A 15,749-nucleotide genomic window follows, 5' to 3' on the forward strand; every position below is an offset into this window, starting at 1 on the left:
TATATAATATGTGTATATAGGGTAATAACACTGCAAAAGGTATTGTTGGGGGAGAAAGTTTAGTGCGTGTGACCTTGAAAGAGTGAGGGAGCCGCCAGCCTCCATCTGTGTATAGTGACGACTCTTAGTGCCTGAACTAACTATATCAGCTTAGCTGTACAGTTGTGGTGAATAAAATATATACATACTTATATATAACGTCTGTATATAGTGTAATAACACCACAAATGGTATTGTTGGGGGAGAAAGTTTAGTGCGTGTGACCTTGAATGAGTGAGAGAGCCGCCAGCCGCCATCTGTGTATAGCGACGACTCTTAGTGCCTGAACTAACTATATCAGCTTAGCTGTACAGTTGTGGTGAACAAAATATACACATACTTATATATAACGTCTGTATATAGTGTAATAACACCACAACTGGTATTGTTGGGGGAGAAAGTTTAGTGCGTGTGTTGAGGGAGTGGCAACGAGTGGCTGGCTGGTGTGTGGCGGTAACTCCTCGTTGCTTTTCGACTCTCAATACCAACTTAGTGGTTCGTTATGGTGACCAAAACATGCCAATACCTATATATAACCTGTGTATAGAGTGTAATAGCAGCAAAACTATTTGTTTATAGTTTTATAAACATAATAATTGAATCACTAATATGCACATCATACTTTTGAGTATAGCGATTATTAACCACTTTTATTATATAAATATATTACAATACACACTATTGAATAATATTACTGCAAAAAAACTAAGAAAAAATCAATCGGAGACATTGAAACAATTAGGTAATAATATCTTTGTGGCAACTCCCATCTGTCAACGCGGGTGACGCTGACCGGGTCTGACGACCGCTCTGTCAACGCCCACTTTTTGCCAGACTTCCTCGGTCAATTGCGCCCAAAATATGTCACCTACGATTTTTTTTTTATTTTTTCCGTGCTCAGGGGACACAAATTAACATGTTTAGAAGACGAAAAAAAATTTTTGATTTTTTTTTTTTCTTGCGCACAGGGGTGTAAATGTCCCAAGGACCCCTGAGCAGTGTAAGGGTTAATGGAGCAGAGACAACCTTGTTCCATTCCCCGTGTTCAACAGGTACTTGTCACATGATAGGTTCCTGCTGTTTCTCAGGTGCCTGCACTTTGAGAACAATGATAATGAAGATAGACACGTTAGACTTTGGAAGGTGCAGAAGATTTTTAGTGATATGAGAGGAAGGTTCCAGGACTCTTTTGTGCCAGGACAGAATGTGGTGATTGAAGAATCGCTAGTTCTCTTCAAGGGACAACTGGCATTCAAGCAATACATCCCATCAAAGCAGCACGAGTTTGGACTCAAGTTTTTCGTGCTATGAAATAGTGGAAATATGATCAATGTTTGTGGACACATTTGTGATACATGTAACACAGTGTCTTAGAACAGTATGGATGTTCTACTGCCAGAATTTTGTTAACGTGTTCAATATACATAGGCTTGACTAGAAAAAACAATATACTGTAAATGCATTTGCAATTGTGCGGAAAAAATTATAAAAAAATATTTGTAGCAACTCGTGCATGTTGAAGCTGGCATGCGACTGCCTCCAAGAGTCTATGCCACGGGCGACCACCAAACCGTGACGTCACATGCCATTTTCTGGACCCCACTGCAGCCAAAGTAGGTACAATTTTTATTTTATTTCAACAGATATGTGATCAGGGGAGGATATTTAACATTATTAGAAGTGTGAAAAAACCCAGCGTTGAATGTAACGAAACACCATTTTCTGGGCGAGTCCCAGAGGCTCCCCAGAGCTATCCAGGCTGATATGCTAATGTCAGACTTTGGCATCAGTCATGTGTATGGAGTTCTGTGGGCCTACCAGGGACCATGAGCCAGAACCTGGCCCCCCGCACAGAGGTATGAAGAGCAATGGCCTATAGAAACCCCCGTGTGGTTGGAAGCATTCTATGTCTGCCACCGACTGAGTCAGGCACCCAGAAAGGTAACCGTTCCAAAACAAACCCCTATTCTGGTGAAAATTGATACAAAAAGTTGAACAAGTGGATAGAATGCCCCAAACAGAAACGAGCATGACGTTACATGTCGCTGCGCCGCTGTCTGCACAGCTTCCCCTTCCCCAGGAGGGGGGGGGGGATGGGGAGCCCCACACCCACGCACTGGCCATCCACACCCCAGTTCTGAGGCTGGATATCAAAAACATGCGAAAAAACGCCGACCGGGGAAGGGAGGGTTGCTGTGGAGCCTCCAGGACTTACCCAGAAAATTGCGTTTCATTACATTCAACGCAGGTTTTCTGGGTTAGGAGCCCCGTCGGCTCCCCAGAGCAACCTACCCACAGAAGAAAACCATAGGCACCTACTTACCTGGGAGGTGGGCGCTGCTCACTCCTCAACACGAATTCGAGACAACTGGCTTCAACCGCCGACCCAAAGCGACACAGACCCAACTAGGCCCAGGAACGTGTACCAAGTAGCGCGCAGCCAGGACTCTGTCTTTCAAACACCCCACACCCAAATGTCAACCCAGGACATATTACTATAAACAGCAGCAAGAGCAGCAAACTTGCAAACGTCATGGGCACAGGGATAGACCACAGGCTGGCTAGACCGAATAACCCTGTGGATGACCTGGGAGACCTGAACCCTGGAAAAGGGTAAAAGAGAGACCGGATCAATCCAGAGCGCATCCCCAGCTACAGTCCGTGTGGCGCGCAAATACAGTAACTGTGAAGAGCAGCAATCGGACACAACACATGTTGCACCCCCGGCCTAACAAACCAAGAATCAACAACCCAAGGACCCTTTCGGAAAGCAGCAGTCTCATTTTTTGCCAGTAAAGAAGGAGACAGCTGCAAACGAACAATCCTACTGCCAGGACCAAACAAGCAGAAACCCCTGCACTGGAGGAGAGCATGAAGCTCCCCGACCCGACCCCCCCCAGAGGCCAATGCCAACAAGAAAAGAGCTTTAGAGAAACAATCCTGAACCGAAGGGTCCACAACAAACTGAGGAGAAGAGAGATAAGAGAGCACCCTGTCAAGCAACCAGGACGACTCAAGTGGCGCATGAGCAGGCTGGAAGTGAAACAAAGCACGAGACAGCTTGCAAAACGGTGCAGAAGTAACATCAATACCGAAACAAGCTGCACCGGCTCCGACGGTGATGCACGATAGGAGGCGACAGTATTCGGCATAAGACGATGGTCCTGGAACAACCAAGAAAGAAAGGACAAGACAACCTTAACTGACAGCGAAGTATACCTACAAAGACTAAGAAAGAAATGAAAGGACCGCCAAGAGACTTCATACTGCTGCCTAGACGAATCCCGCAGGTTGGACATTAATCCTCAAACCGCGCATATCATATATAAATGATATCAGTGACAAAACCGAAACCGCGCACATCATTTATATATGATTTCGTGTCTAGCGCTATAATTTAAACTCCCCGCCTGGGATAGGGGCAGCTATAGTACAGCCACGACCGATAGTTGCCAGATGCCACCTAGAAAAAAAATCCAGGCCAACATTCTTGGGTGTTACAGCGTCAGTATTGAGCAAGCCACCAAGGCTGGCGCATGCAGCACGAGCTCACAGCACCACTGTTCAGCTTGTGACCACAGCATCGCCTACAAATACCATAATATATATGATACAGCTATTATTTAGCAGTGATAGTATTACTGAAGCCCCCTGACTGTGATAAAACTGACCAGGATTCTGATAATACCAGGATTGTGGTGATATTTAGCGCTGTGCTCCATGGAGGGAGGCGTAAGGCTGTGGAGGGAGGGTTGTGGCGTCGTCTTCTGACTGTGTGTGGCCACCATTTATTGACTGCACTCACCATACCAGCTTAGTGGTTCGATATGGTGAACACAAATGTAGATACTTATATATAACGTGTGTATAGAGTGTGATAACAGTGAGGGGAGTAGGTTGGGAGCCGCCATTTTGGTGAGGGAAGAGCGTCGTCTGCACGTCTTGGCATGGTGTTTACTGATGGCCACTATGGTCTTTGGGCACCATACCAGCTTATTTGTTCAGGTATGGTGAATAAAACAGGTAGATACTTATATATAATGTGTGTATATAGCGTAATAACACCACAAACAATATTGTTGAAGGACAAATATTAGTGCGTCTGGCCTTGAGGGCGGCCGCCGATCAGCTGACTGTGTGAGTAGCTACGTCTTTGTGGCCTTTACTCACCATACAAGCTTAGATGTACAGTTATGGTGAACAAAACATGTAAATACGTATATATAACGTCTGTGTATAGTGAATAAATACAGAAAGAGTATTGTAGGAGGTGAGTGAGGAGGTGTTGAGGGAGGGAGTGGCAGTGAGTGGCTCGATGGTATTTGGTGTTTCACTCCTCGTTGCTTTTTGACTCACAAGACCTACTTAGTAGTTCGTTATGGTGTACAAAACATGCAAATACTTATATATAACCTGTGTATATAGTGTAACAACAGCAAAACTATTTGTTTATTGTTTTATGAACATAATAATTGAATCACTAATATGCACATCATAATTTTGAGTACAGCGATGGTTCACACATTTTATAATATAAATATACCACAATTCACTGTATGGAATAATATTACTGCAAAAATACTAAGAAAAAATCAATCAGAGACATTGAAATAATAAGGTAATAATATATTTGTGGCAACTGCCGTCTGACAGCTCGGGCGGAGTAGACCTCATCTGGCGAAGGCTCTGCCAACGCCCCTTTTTTGCCACACTTCCCTACCCTATTGCGGCTAAAATATGCCACCTACGATTTTTTTGTTATTTTTTCCGTGAACAGGGAACAAAAATGAACACTTCTATAATTATGACGAAAGAATTTTTTGGAATTTTTTTTTTTTGTTGCGCCTGTGGGTGTGAATTCCATTTGGGCCCCTAGCAGTTTGAGGGTTAAGAACAAAGCCACCTGATCACCATAGAAATAATGATAGACTCGAGTAAAAAATACCATACTCGTAGACTTGAGGAGAAGATCGAACCAGCTACATGACACACTGGTCCGAACTGCTGAAAGAGACGGAGCCATGAGAAAACCTCCAGGTCCGGACACCGTGCAAGCAACACCTGAAACCAAGGCTGGGCCAGCCACCATGAGGCCAAAAGGACTACTCTCTCCTGGTAAGTCTTCAAGCGAGTCAGGACCTGGAACAACAGCTGAACCAGGGGAAAAAAGTACAGGAGCCCCCACCTCGACCAGTCCTACCGAAAGGCATCGATCTCGACAGCCTCGCCGTCGGGGACGGGCACCACATACACCAGTAGTTGTTGATGAAGAGTAGAGAATGTCCCTTTCTCATTTATTAAGAAAATGTGTGCAGTATGGGAAGAATTGCAAAGTTTTGCTGAAAAGTGTCACCCAATTCAAGCGGTAGCAGACCCTTGTGTTAAGATTTTAAATGACAATGTGATGTCTCACTTCAGACAAGTGTTACAATGTAGGGAAAAACAAGTGTTGTTAGAGATTTCAGCAAATTCAACTTCAATAACAAACAGATAAACTGGGAGCAAATAAACCAGGACTTCACAGAAATAAACTGGGAAGAACAGCTAGAAAATGCAAACCTGAACCAGTGCCTGGAAAAAATAAGCTCAGTAGCACTAGAAATATGTTCAAACCGCATACCCCTAAGAAAAAAGAGAAAGAGATGCAGATTGAAACGGGAACGTCGTTCCCTATATAGGCGAAGAAAACGAATCGCGGAACAACTTGAGAGTCGCACCCTATCTCAAGAACGGCAAAGGAGATTAGATAGAGAAATAGAAACAATTGATCTCAAGCTACAAGAATCATACAAAACCCAGGAGAGGCAAAGAGAGCAAAAGGCCATCAGTGAAATAGAGAGAAATCCAAAATATTTTTTCTCCTATGCAAAATCAAGATCAAAAACCACTTCTAGTATCGGGCCCCTGCGAAAGGGAGATGGAACTTTCACCGATGACAACAAAGAAATGAGCGAGTTACTGAGAAAGTAACAGTACAACTCTGTTTTCAGCGAGCCATTAAATACACTAAAGACTGATAACCCAAATGAATTTTTCATGGATATGATACCAACATCAAATCATATATCAGACGTCGCCCTATCCCCACTAGATTTTGAAGAAGCCATAAACAGTATGCCTATGCACTCTGCACCAGGCCCGGATACTTGGAACTCCATATTATATATATAGATGCATTGCAGTCTCCGTGGTGCAGTGGTAAGACACTCGCCTGGCGTTCCGCGAGCGCTATGTCATGGGTTCGTATCCTGGCCGGGGAGGATTTACTGGGCGCAATTCCTTAACTGTAGCCTCTGTTTAACGCAACAGTAAAATGTGTACTTGGATGAAAAAACGATTCTTCGCGGCAGGGGATCGTATTCCAGGGACCATAGGATTAAGGACTTGCCCGAAACGCTACGCGTACTAGTGGCTGTACAAGAATGTAATAACTCTTGTATATATCTCAAATATTCATCAAGAACTGTAAAAAACCACTATCGCAGGCCCTTTACATTCTGTGGAGACAAAGCCTAGATACTGCCGTTATCCCTGACATACTAAAAACAGCAGAGATAGCACCACTCCATAAAGGAGGAAATAAGGCAGAGGCAAAAAATTACAGACTGATAGTACTAACATCGCACATCATAAAAAATTTTGAGAGAGAGCTAAGAAGTAAGATCACAAAATACATGGAATGACAGCATCTCCATAACCCCGGACAACATGGTTTCAGAACAGGGCGCTCTTACCTGTCGCAGTTGCTGGACCACTATGATATGGCATTAGATGCTATGGAAGACAAACAAAACGCTGATGTAATTTACACAGATTTCGCAAAAGCTTTTGATAAATGTGACCATGGTGTTATTGCACATAAAATGCGTTCAAAAGTAATTACCGGGAAAATAGGCAGATGGATCTACAATTTCCTGACTAACAGAACTCAATGTGTAATAGTCAACAAAATAAAATCCAGCCCATCAACCGTGAAGAGCTCAGTCCCCCAGGGTACTGTGCTTGCTCCAGTACTTTTTCTCATCCTCATATCGGACATAGACAAGAACACAACCTATAGCACTGTATCATCGTTTGCAGATGACACTAGGATTTTCAAGAGAGTAGGCAACATAGAGGACACAGCAAACCTCCAGTCAGATGTAGATCAGGTCTTTCTATGGGCTACAGAAAATAATATGGTGTTTAACGAGGATAAGTTCCAGCTCATGCGCTACGGAAAAATTGAAAATATAAAAACAGAAACCACGTACAAAACTCAGGCAAATCATAACATAGAACGAAAAGGCAATGTAAAGGATCTGGGTGTACTCATGTCGGAAGACCTTACCTTTAAAGAACACAATAAAGTAGCCGTCACAACTGCAAGAAAAATGACAGGTTGGATAACAAGAACTTTTTACACTAGAGATGCTATACCGATGATGATACTTTTCAAAACGCTTGTGCTCTCTAGAGTGGAGTACTGCTGCACAATGACAGCCCCTTTCAAAGCTGGAGAAATTGCTGACCTGGAGAGTGTGCAGAGATCCTTTACTGCTAGAATCCACTCAGTAAAACATCTAAATTACTGGGACCGACTAAAGAGCCTAAATCTGTACTCCCTTGAGCGCAGGCGGGAGAGATACATAATGATTTACACGTGGAAAATAATTGAGGGGCTAGTCCCAAATCTGCACACAGAAATAACATCACATGAGACCAGAAGACATGGTAGGATGTGCAGAATACACCCTTTGAAAAGCAGAGGTGCAACAGGTACTCTGAGAGAGAACTCTATCAACATCAGAGGCCCGAGACTGTTCAACACGCTTCCACTACACATATGGGGCATAACTGGCCGACCCCTCACAGTGTTCAAGAGAGAACTAGATAAGCACCTCCAAAGGATACCTGAACAACCAGGCTGTGACTCATACGTCAGGTTCGAGCAGCCGCATCTAACAGCCTGGTTGATCAGTCCAGCAACCAGGAGGCCTGGTCGACGACCGGGCCGCGGGGACACTAAGCCCCGAAGCACCTCAAGGTAACCTCAAGGTAAGGTAACCTGATGTTATAATGGAAGGAGACTCCTCTTCTAAAGACTAATGCTTCTCCACCTCCCCCCTCCTCCTCACCGTCTACCATACACCAACAAGAGTCCTCATTCAAGGTACTCTACTTGGTAAGATATACATGTATGTATATCTATGATGTATATCTACTAGGTAAGATATACATACTGTATTGTAGTGTTATTCGGTATAAAATGTATTTTTAAGTTAATATTTGTGGGGGTGTGGAACAGATTAATTCAATTCCCATTATTTCTTATGGGAAAATTAATTTCTACTAATGATATTTTGACTTACGATCCGTCTCTGGGAATGGATTTAAATCGTAAGTCGAGGCACCACTGAACAAAGGGAGATGCTGACACCATGCCGACGCAAAGAGATCCACCTCTGGGCAACCATACATCCGGCAAAGCCAAAGGAAGGAAGCGGCATCAACCGTCAACTGCGTGGAAAGAGGAATGAAATAAACAGGCCATTTGCCAGGACATTGGACACTCCCTGGATGTGAACAGTGTGGAGAGCTAATCCCCAAGAACTCAGCAGAAGAGCTACCCGAGGCAACCAGCTCCAAAGAGCCAAGGACCGAAGAGACCCCCCCCCCCTTCCCCCAGTTAAGACAATGTATCACAGGGGAGTAGTTTGAATGGAGACGGATCACCGAGCCCCGAGGAAGCCAAATCCTCTGGCAGCATCAGCCACACAGCCACAAACTCCTGCACCTTGCTATGAGCGCGGCACATGGACTGCCGTAAATTCCCTCTTGCCAGACTTGTGAATACTGGTCACAAAGTCCCAACCAACAGACGAGGCATCCGTAAACACATCGAGCAAAGGAGGAGGAAGGCACCATGGTACCGAACCCAGTAAGAGCGAGAGCGGCAAACGAGGCTACCCCATAATAAGGTGTTAAACAGCACTCCTGTGCAAAACAGGCAAAAAAAATAAAGACAGCAAACCGAAACAAAAACAACAAACTGCTGAAACTCCACAACAGCAAAAGAAGCAGTCGGAGAGAAATGTCAGCCACCATGTCATAGCTGAAGCAGGCTGCACCAGTCGCAGTGCTCCCCACCAGCCAATAAACATTACCCTACCTGGGGCAAGGCAGAAGGCCCAAGACCTCCGACATACCTCAAGGGCGAAGACAACCACATGCGAAGAAGTCCTCTAATGTGGAGTGAATCCCAAACTCCCCAGGGAAGAGAACCCCCTGACCATACAAGGGCAGTATTCACGGAACGCCTAGGGAAGGTGTCCCTAAATGCATGCAGCACGGGTACCCTGGAACTCCTGGACAGTGCACACCACAAGTGCAAGAACAGCCTCATAAGGCTCAGAACTTGAGAACAGAACTCACAAAATCTCAGAACAGGAAATCATATACAGAGGCAACATTCGACTAGCAAGCACATCAGTCAGGAGCTAAACGATAGCGGCCCGGCTCCCACTTCACCTGTGGGTGGTTAATTGAACAAAGTGTTGGCTAGTTTCTTTTCTTTGTAGAGGAGTTCTTTTGCATCTTGACAATATAAGTTACAATTTTCATCCAGACAGTTTGTTTTGTTTTGCCTACCTTTCTGGGTGCCTTCCTTGGTCAATGGCAAGTATGACAGACTTTAAATGTAAAGCATTCATAGGCCATTGCTCCCTGCACCTCACTGAGGGGGGGGGGCCAGGTTCTGGCCCTGGTGCCTGGTAGGCAACAAGAACTCTGCAACTGATGACCCAAAATAGGATAGTAGGAGATCAGTAGAATATGCAGACATGAGTCACAATAATGTGGCTGAAGATATGATGACTAAACCACACAACAAAAGTTGAAGAAACGACAACGTTTTGGTCCGTTCTGGACCATTATCAGGTCATCACATATGACCTAATAATGGTCCAGGATGGAGCAAAATGTTGTTGTTTCTTCATCATCTGGTGTGTGGTTTGTTCATCATCAGTAGGATAGCTTCAGCGAGCCAACGGGGCTCCCCACAAAAACAGGGCGTTTCATGGGTGCATGGAATAATTTCCGTCTTTTGTTTATGAGGATGAGTTGCATTGACAGAGACATACTGGAGCCTGTCACTGAGTTAAGATTGCAGGTATTAGAAGGCATGACCCCTGACTAAAAACCTAGAGGCTTTTTTTGTAAATAAGAGTTAGTATCTCAGCAGAGATACTTGACATAATTTTAAGTGAGAGGATTATATCATTAACATCTGAGGAATTTGTGGAAGTTAGGCACAGAGACTCAGGATAGTTGCCTGTAAGGTGGTCATCGGCATTGGTTTGGATCGCTGGGATATCATTTGCAAGGAATGTGATAATGGATGAGAATAAACTATTGAATTTAATGGCAAATATATTTCTTAATGTATTTTGTTGCAGGTATCAAAATCATAAATATATAATATATAAAATAATCTATAGTGACTGAATAGAAACTAAATATACAAGTGGGTGGATAAACAGCTGAACAGATGGATGGCTGAACAGATGGATGGCTGAACAGACGGATGGGTAAACAGATGGACAGCTGAACGTTGTCAATTGAACATGTGCCATCACAATACAATGTGTTCCACAAAACCGTTAGCATGATGATGAGTTAGAAATTGTTAAATGTAAAAGTTACCTTTCTAAAGTACATTATTGAAGTTACTGCAAAGCATGTTTCAAACCATGTAAATAATGCATGCAGTTACCTGGCAAGGTTGGTGGAGGGGCCAGGTAGGAAGAAGCAGGCTTATCACACTCACGGGTCTCTTCGTGCTCGTGGTGATGGTTCTTGAGAATGCTAAGGGCATGCGGCGGGTCAGCAGTTAGAGAGAATGAGGCGAAGGAAGAAGCAGGCTTATCACACTCACGGGTCTCTTTGTCCTTGTGGTGATGGTTCTTGAGAATGCTAAAGGCATGCGGCGGGTCAGCAGTTAGAGAGAATGAGGCGAAGGAAGAAGCAGGCTTATCACACTCACGGGTCTCTTCGTGCTTGTGGTGATGGTTCTTGAGAATGCTAAAGGCATGCGGCGGGTCAGTAATCATAGGGAACGAGGCGTTGCGGCTTACCAGGAGCTCTACATTAGTTTTAAGATTTTCGACTACAGGAGCTGAAGAGGAAGGATATGTTAAACCAGATAATTCTTCCAATGGAAGTCTCTCTTTCTCAGAAGATGAACCAACATCACCATAGCTAGAGGGGTTATAGTCCAGGCTAAGATCAACTGCACCAAGCGGAGAACTAGACGAAGAAATTATCCTTGTCAAGGTAAGGTTGTGGGATTCCATTAAAAGAGGAGAGGAGGAATTACTAAACTTTTCTTGTAGATTATCCAAGTTTGCAAATTCATTTATGGAGAAAGCTGCCAGTGCATCATTATTGACCTTGCCAGCTGTAGAATTGTCTAATATGCCACAATAATCTAGAGTCTGTGAAAGGTCATTCATGGCATGCACTCTACATGTACAAGCTCCACTAATATCAGTGTTTCCCTCTGTAGTTACTTTGTTATCATTTATAACATGCTCATTATTTATACTAGATAAATATGTACAGATGCACATGTCCTTCACAGGTATACCTGGTCGAGTGGGAACCTGTTGAACATCATCCACATCACCAGCATCTGTGTTAACACCTGAAGATTTAGTTAAATTTCCTTGATGTGATGCAGCAGGTGTTTTGGCAGAGGTTAGTAGGTTGTCGGAGGATGACGGAAGGGAGTTGGGTGAGTGAGAGCCGGGGTTGTGTTTCTTGCAGATGTGTCTGCCACCTGGCCGAGGATCTTGCTGCCAGGAAAAATACCACATGAAAGGTTAGCAACATTAATCAAGCATTATTACACACAGAAATCACAATAGCGTGATGCATCAAATGAACAAATCCACAAGGGCCATGACGAGGGTTCGAACCTACGTCCGAGAGAATAACAGACGCTGACTTAATCAAGGCAGTATTGTATTGAGGAATATATGTGATTTAAGGTCAGTAGAACTTCCAGTTGCAATTCTTTTACCATGTCGATTAACGATTAGACCGCGCAATACATATATAGATGATTTGAGAAACAAAACCAGAACCGCGCAATACATTAATAGCTGTTTTAGTGTCTAGCGCCTTAATTTAAATGCCCCACGTGGGATAGGAGCAGCTATAGTGCAGCCATGACCGATACTTGACAGACGCCACCTAGAAAAAAAATCCTGGCCAACATTCCTGGGTGTGAGAGCTTCAATACTGAGCAAGCCACCAAGGCTGATGCACGCAGCATGAGCTCACAACACCGCTGTTCAGCTTGTGACCACAGCATCAGCTAAAAATGTCAAAATATATATGTTCATGCTATTATTTAACTATGATAATATTATAGAAGACCCCTGACTGTGATAAAACTGACCAGGATTCTGATAATAGTAGGATTGTGGTGATATTTAGCGCTGTGCTCCATGGAGGGAGGAGAAATGTTGAGGGAGGGAGGGAGGTGGCATTGTCTTCTGACTGTGTGTGGTAGCTTTTATAGCTTTTTGTGGTAGCTTTAACTTTTATTGACTGGACTTACCACACCAGCTTAGTGGTTCACTATGGTGAACACAAATGTAGATACTTATGTATAATGTGTGTATAGACTGTAATACAGCAATAGGAGTATGTTGGGAGCCGCCATTTTGGTGAGGGAGGTGCATCGTCTGCACGATTTGTCATGTTGTTTACTGGTGGTCTTTGGGCACCATACCAGCTTATTTGTACAGTTATGGTGAATAAAACATGTAGATATTTATATATAATGTGTGTATATAGTGTAATAACACTACAAACAGTATTGTTGGAGGAGAAATATTAGAGCGTCTGGCCTTGAGGGCGGCCGCCACCAGCTGACTGTGTGAGTAGCTATGTCTTATATTGCCTTTACTCACCATACAAGCTTAGATGTACAGTTATGGTGAACAAAACATGTAAATACTTATATATAACGTCTGAGTATAGTGAATAAATACAAAAACAGTATTGTGGGAGGAGAATGAGGGCGAGTGAGGTGTTGTTGAAGGAGGGAGTGGCAACGAGTGGCTGGGTGGTGTGAGGCGGTCACTCCTCATTGAATTTTGACTCAATGCCAACTTAGTGGTTCGTTATGGTGAGCAAAACATGCAGATACTTATATATAACCTGTGTATAGTGTAATAACAGCAAAGCTATTTGTTTATTGTTTTATGAGCATAATAATTGAATCACTAATATGCACACCATAATTTTGAGTACAGCGATGATTCATACATTTTATTATATAAATATATCACAATACACACTATTGAGTAATATTACTGCAAAAAAACAAAGAAAAAATCTGAGACATTGAAATAATTAGGTAATAATATATTTGTGGCAACTGCCGCCTGACAGCTCGGGCGGAGTAGACCTCGTCTGGCGAAGGCAATGCCCCTTTTTTGCCAGACTTCCCTACCCTATTGCGGCTAAAATATGTCACCTACAAATTTTTTGTTATTTATTCCGTGATCAGGGAACACAAATGAAGCCTTTTATAAGACAAAAGAATTTTTTTGGAATTTTTTTTTTTTTGGTTGCGCCTGTGGGTGTTGAAGCCATTATGACCCTTAGCGGCCCAAGGGTTAAGGCAGCGTCTGGGATCCTGTCGAACGTAGGTTTGAACCCTCATCACGGCCCTTGTAGATTTGTTCAAGCATTATTAACTTTTGTAACTTTGCCTTTGTTGTGAGCCATTCCATAAAAAATACCATTTGAGAAATTACTAATAACATCAAGCATAAAATGTGTCATCGATATACAGATTTATAAATTATAACTCTGGTTTTACTACATATCTGTAAAATACAGCATTTACGAGTGTATAAAAAGCAAGTGTTAAAGAATATTAATAAAGCCACAAGTGTTAACACAGACTGTCAGTAAGTGCAAGCCATAGCATGTAATGTCATGCAAAAATAAATCACGGCTTTGATTGACCACAAAAAGCACCTTTCAGAGCATTACATTAAGTTCTTTACTAAAGCCACATCTTTTCTGGTTTCATTAGAAAGGGTCATAGACCAGCCTGTCCTTGTAAGGTTCCTAACATCAAGAAAACTGTAAATTTAATGTGTTCTCTCCTAACCTACCAAAGAACCCAAAACAGAAAACAGGACAGTAAGTCACTTTTGCGAGTCACTTCCATTTTCTAAAACGACAATTTTTGGCCATATGTAACGCAAACGAGCAAAAAGCGACGTTCTTTGTAGGAGGACAGATTGCATAGACAGTGATGGCATGTACACAGTTGGGTCTTACACAACACGGGTCTTTTCAATCCATCCCTACCAGGTCAGGTATATTCACAGTCATGGAGCCCTTTCAAGCACCTTTTTTTCATCACAGACTGCAAAGTAGGATTCATGCCGTCTGTTCGTTGACCCACCTAGCATCCAAACACCCACCTAACCTATCGAGGCTGATACATGTACAGTGTACATACTCAGAAAATGTAAATATTACTGAACTTTAATTTTTTTACTAATTCATGAGATTATTAATAGATTAGTTGATCTCACAAAATACAACATATTAGGTGAGAGGTCATTTTGACCCAAGACTGCCATCAAGTGACACCATTGACACCAATCATTAATCTAGAGTCATATTTTTTCTTATATCCTTAAAAAATCAAGAGTAACTCCAGTTCATAAAGGAGGCAATACAGCTGACAAACAATTACAGACCAATATCAAATCTACCAACACTATCAAAAAATATTTTATAAAATTATTTACAAACAGCTCTAGTCCTACCTTCTAAAATGTAACATATTAAGTCCCTGCCAGTTTGGCTTCCATTCCCAAAAAGAGTGCCAATTATGCCATTATTAGTCTGTTTGATATAAACTACACAGCTTCAAATGCCTACTAGAGTTTAACTCGAGCAAGTGCAAAGTGATGAAGATAGACGTAGAGAACAGGAGGAGAAACACAAGGTACCAGCTGGGAGAAGAAATCCTTCACGAGTCAAGAAGAGAGAAAGCTCTGGAGGCCGATATCAAACCAGACCTGTCCCCTGAAGCCCACATCAAAAGGATAACTTCAGCAGCATATGCAAGGCTGGCAAACATAAGAACTACCTTCAGACACTTGTATAAGGAATCATTCAGAACCTTGTATACTTCATATGTCAGACCAATACTGGAATATGCAGCTCCACCCTGAAGTCCACATCTAGTCAAACCCAAAGCAAAGTTACAAAAGGTTCAGAGGTATACCAACAGGCTAGTCCTCGAGCTGAGGGGTATGAGCTACATAGCAATTGTAACCTATCATTGATTTTTATGTGATTGTTACACATAAGGGGCATAACTGGCCAACCCCTCACAGTGTTCAAGAGAGAACTTGACAAACACCTCCAAAGGATATCTGATCAACCAGGCTGTGACTCATACATCAGGCTGCGAGCAGCCGCATCCAACAGCCTGGCTGACCAGTCCAGCAAAGAGGAGGCCTGGTCGACAACCGGGCCGCGGGGTCGCTAAGCCTCGAAATCACCTCAAGGTAAGGTAACCACTGCTGCCCACTGGATGGGAGAGGGGGCGGTGTGCAGGATAAACATATCAATTGTGACTAGCTCTCCACATATGTCAGTTGCCTAATTTAGAAACTGTACTTGTA

At 43.1% G+C, this 15,749-nt stretch overlaps 1 protein-coding gene across 5 annotated transcripts in view; it reads right to left on the minus strand.

Annotated features, from left to right (window-relative positions):
• LOC123772798 (uncharacterized) overlaps nt 1-15,749 on the minus strand; it is a 352,704-nt gene that overhangs the window by 96,644 nt on the left and 240,311 nt on the right. For 4 of the 5 annotated variants that reach the window (XM_069324451.1, XM_069324448.1, XM_069324447.1 and 1 more), the window contains one exon: nt 10,793-11,873. In XM_069324451.1, coding sequence (XP_069180552.1) covers nt 10,793-11,873 — 1,081 coding nt within the window. The remainder of the gene's footprint in view (nt 1-10,792; nt 11,874-15,749) is intronic. The other variant, XM_069324449.1, reaches the window with a different exon arrangement.

The sequence above is a fragment of the Procambarus clarkii genome, chromosome 14, assembly GCF_040958095.1.
Source record: "Procambarus clarkii isolate CNS0578487 chromosome 14, FALCON_Pclarkii_2.0, whole genome shotgun sequence".
Classification (NCBI taxonomy): domain Eukaryota; kingdom Metazoa; phylum Arthropoda; class Malacostraca; order Decapoda; family Cambaridae; genus Procambarus; species Procambarus clarkii.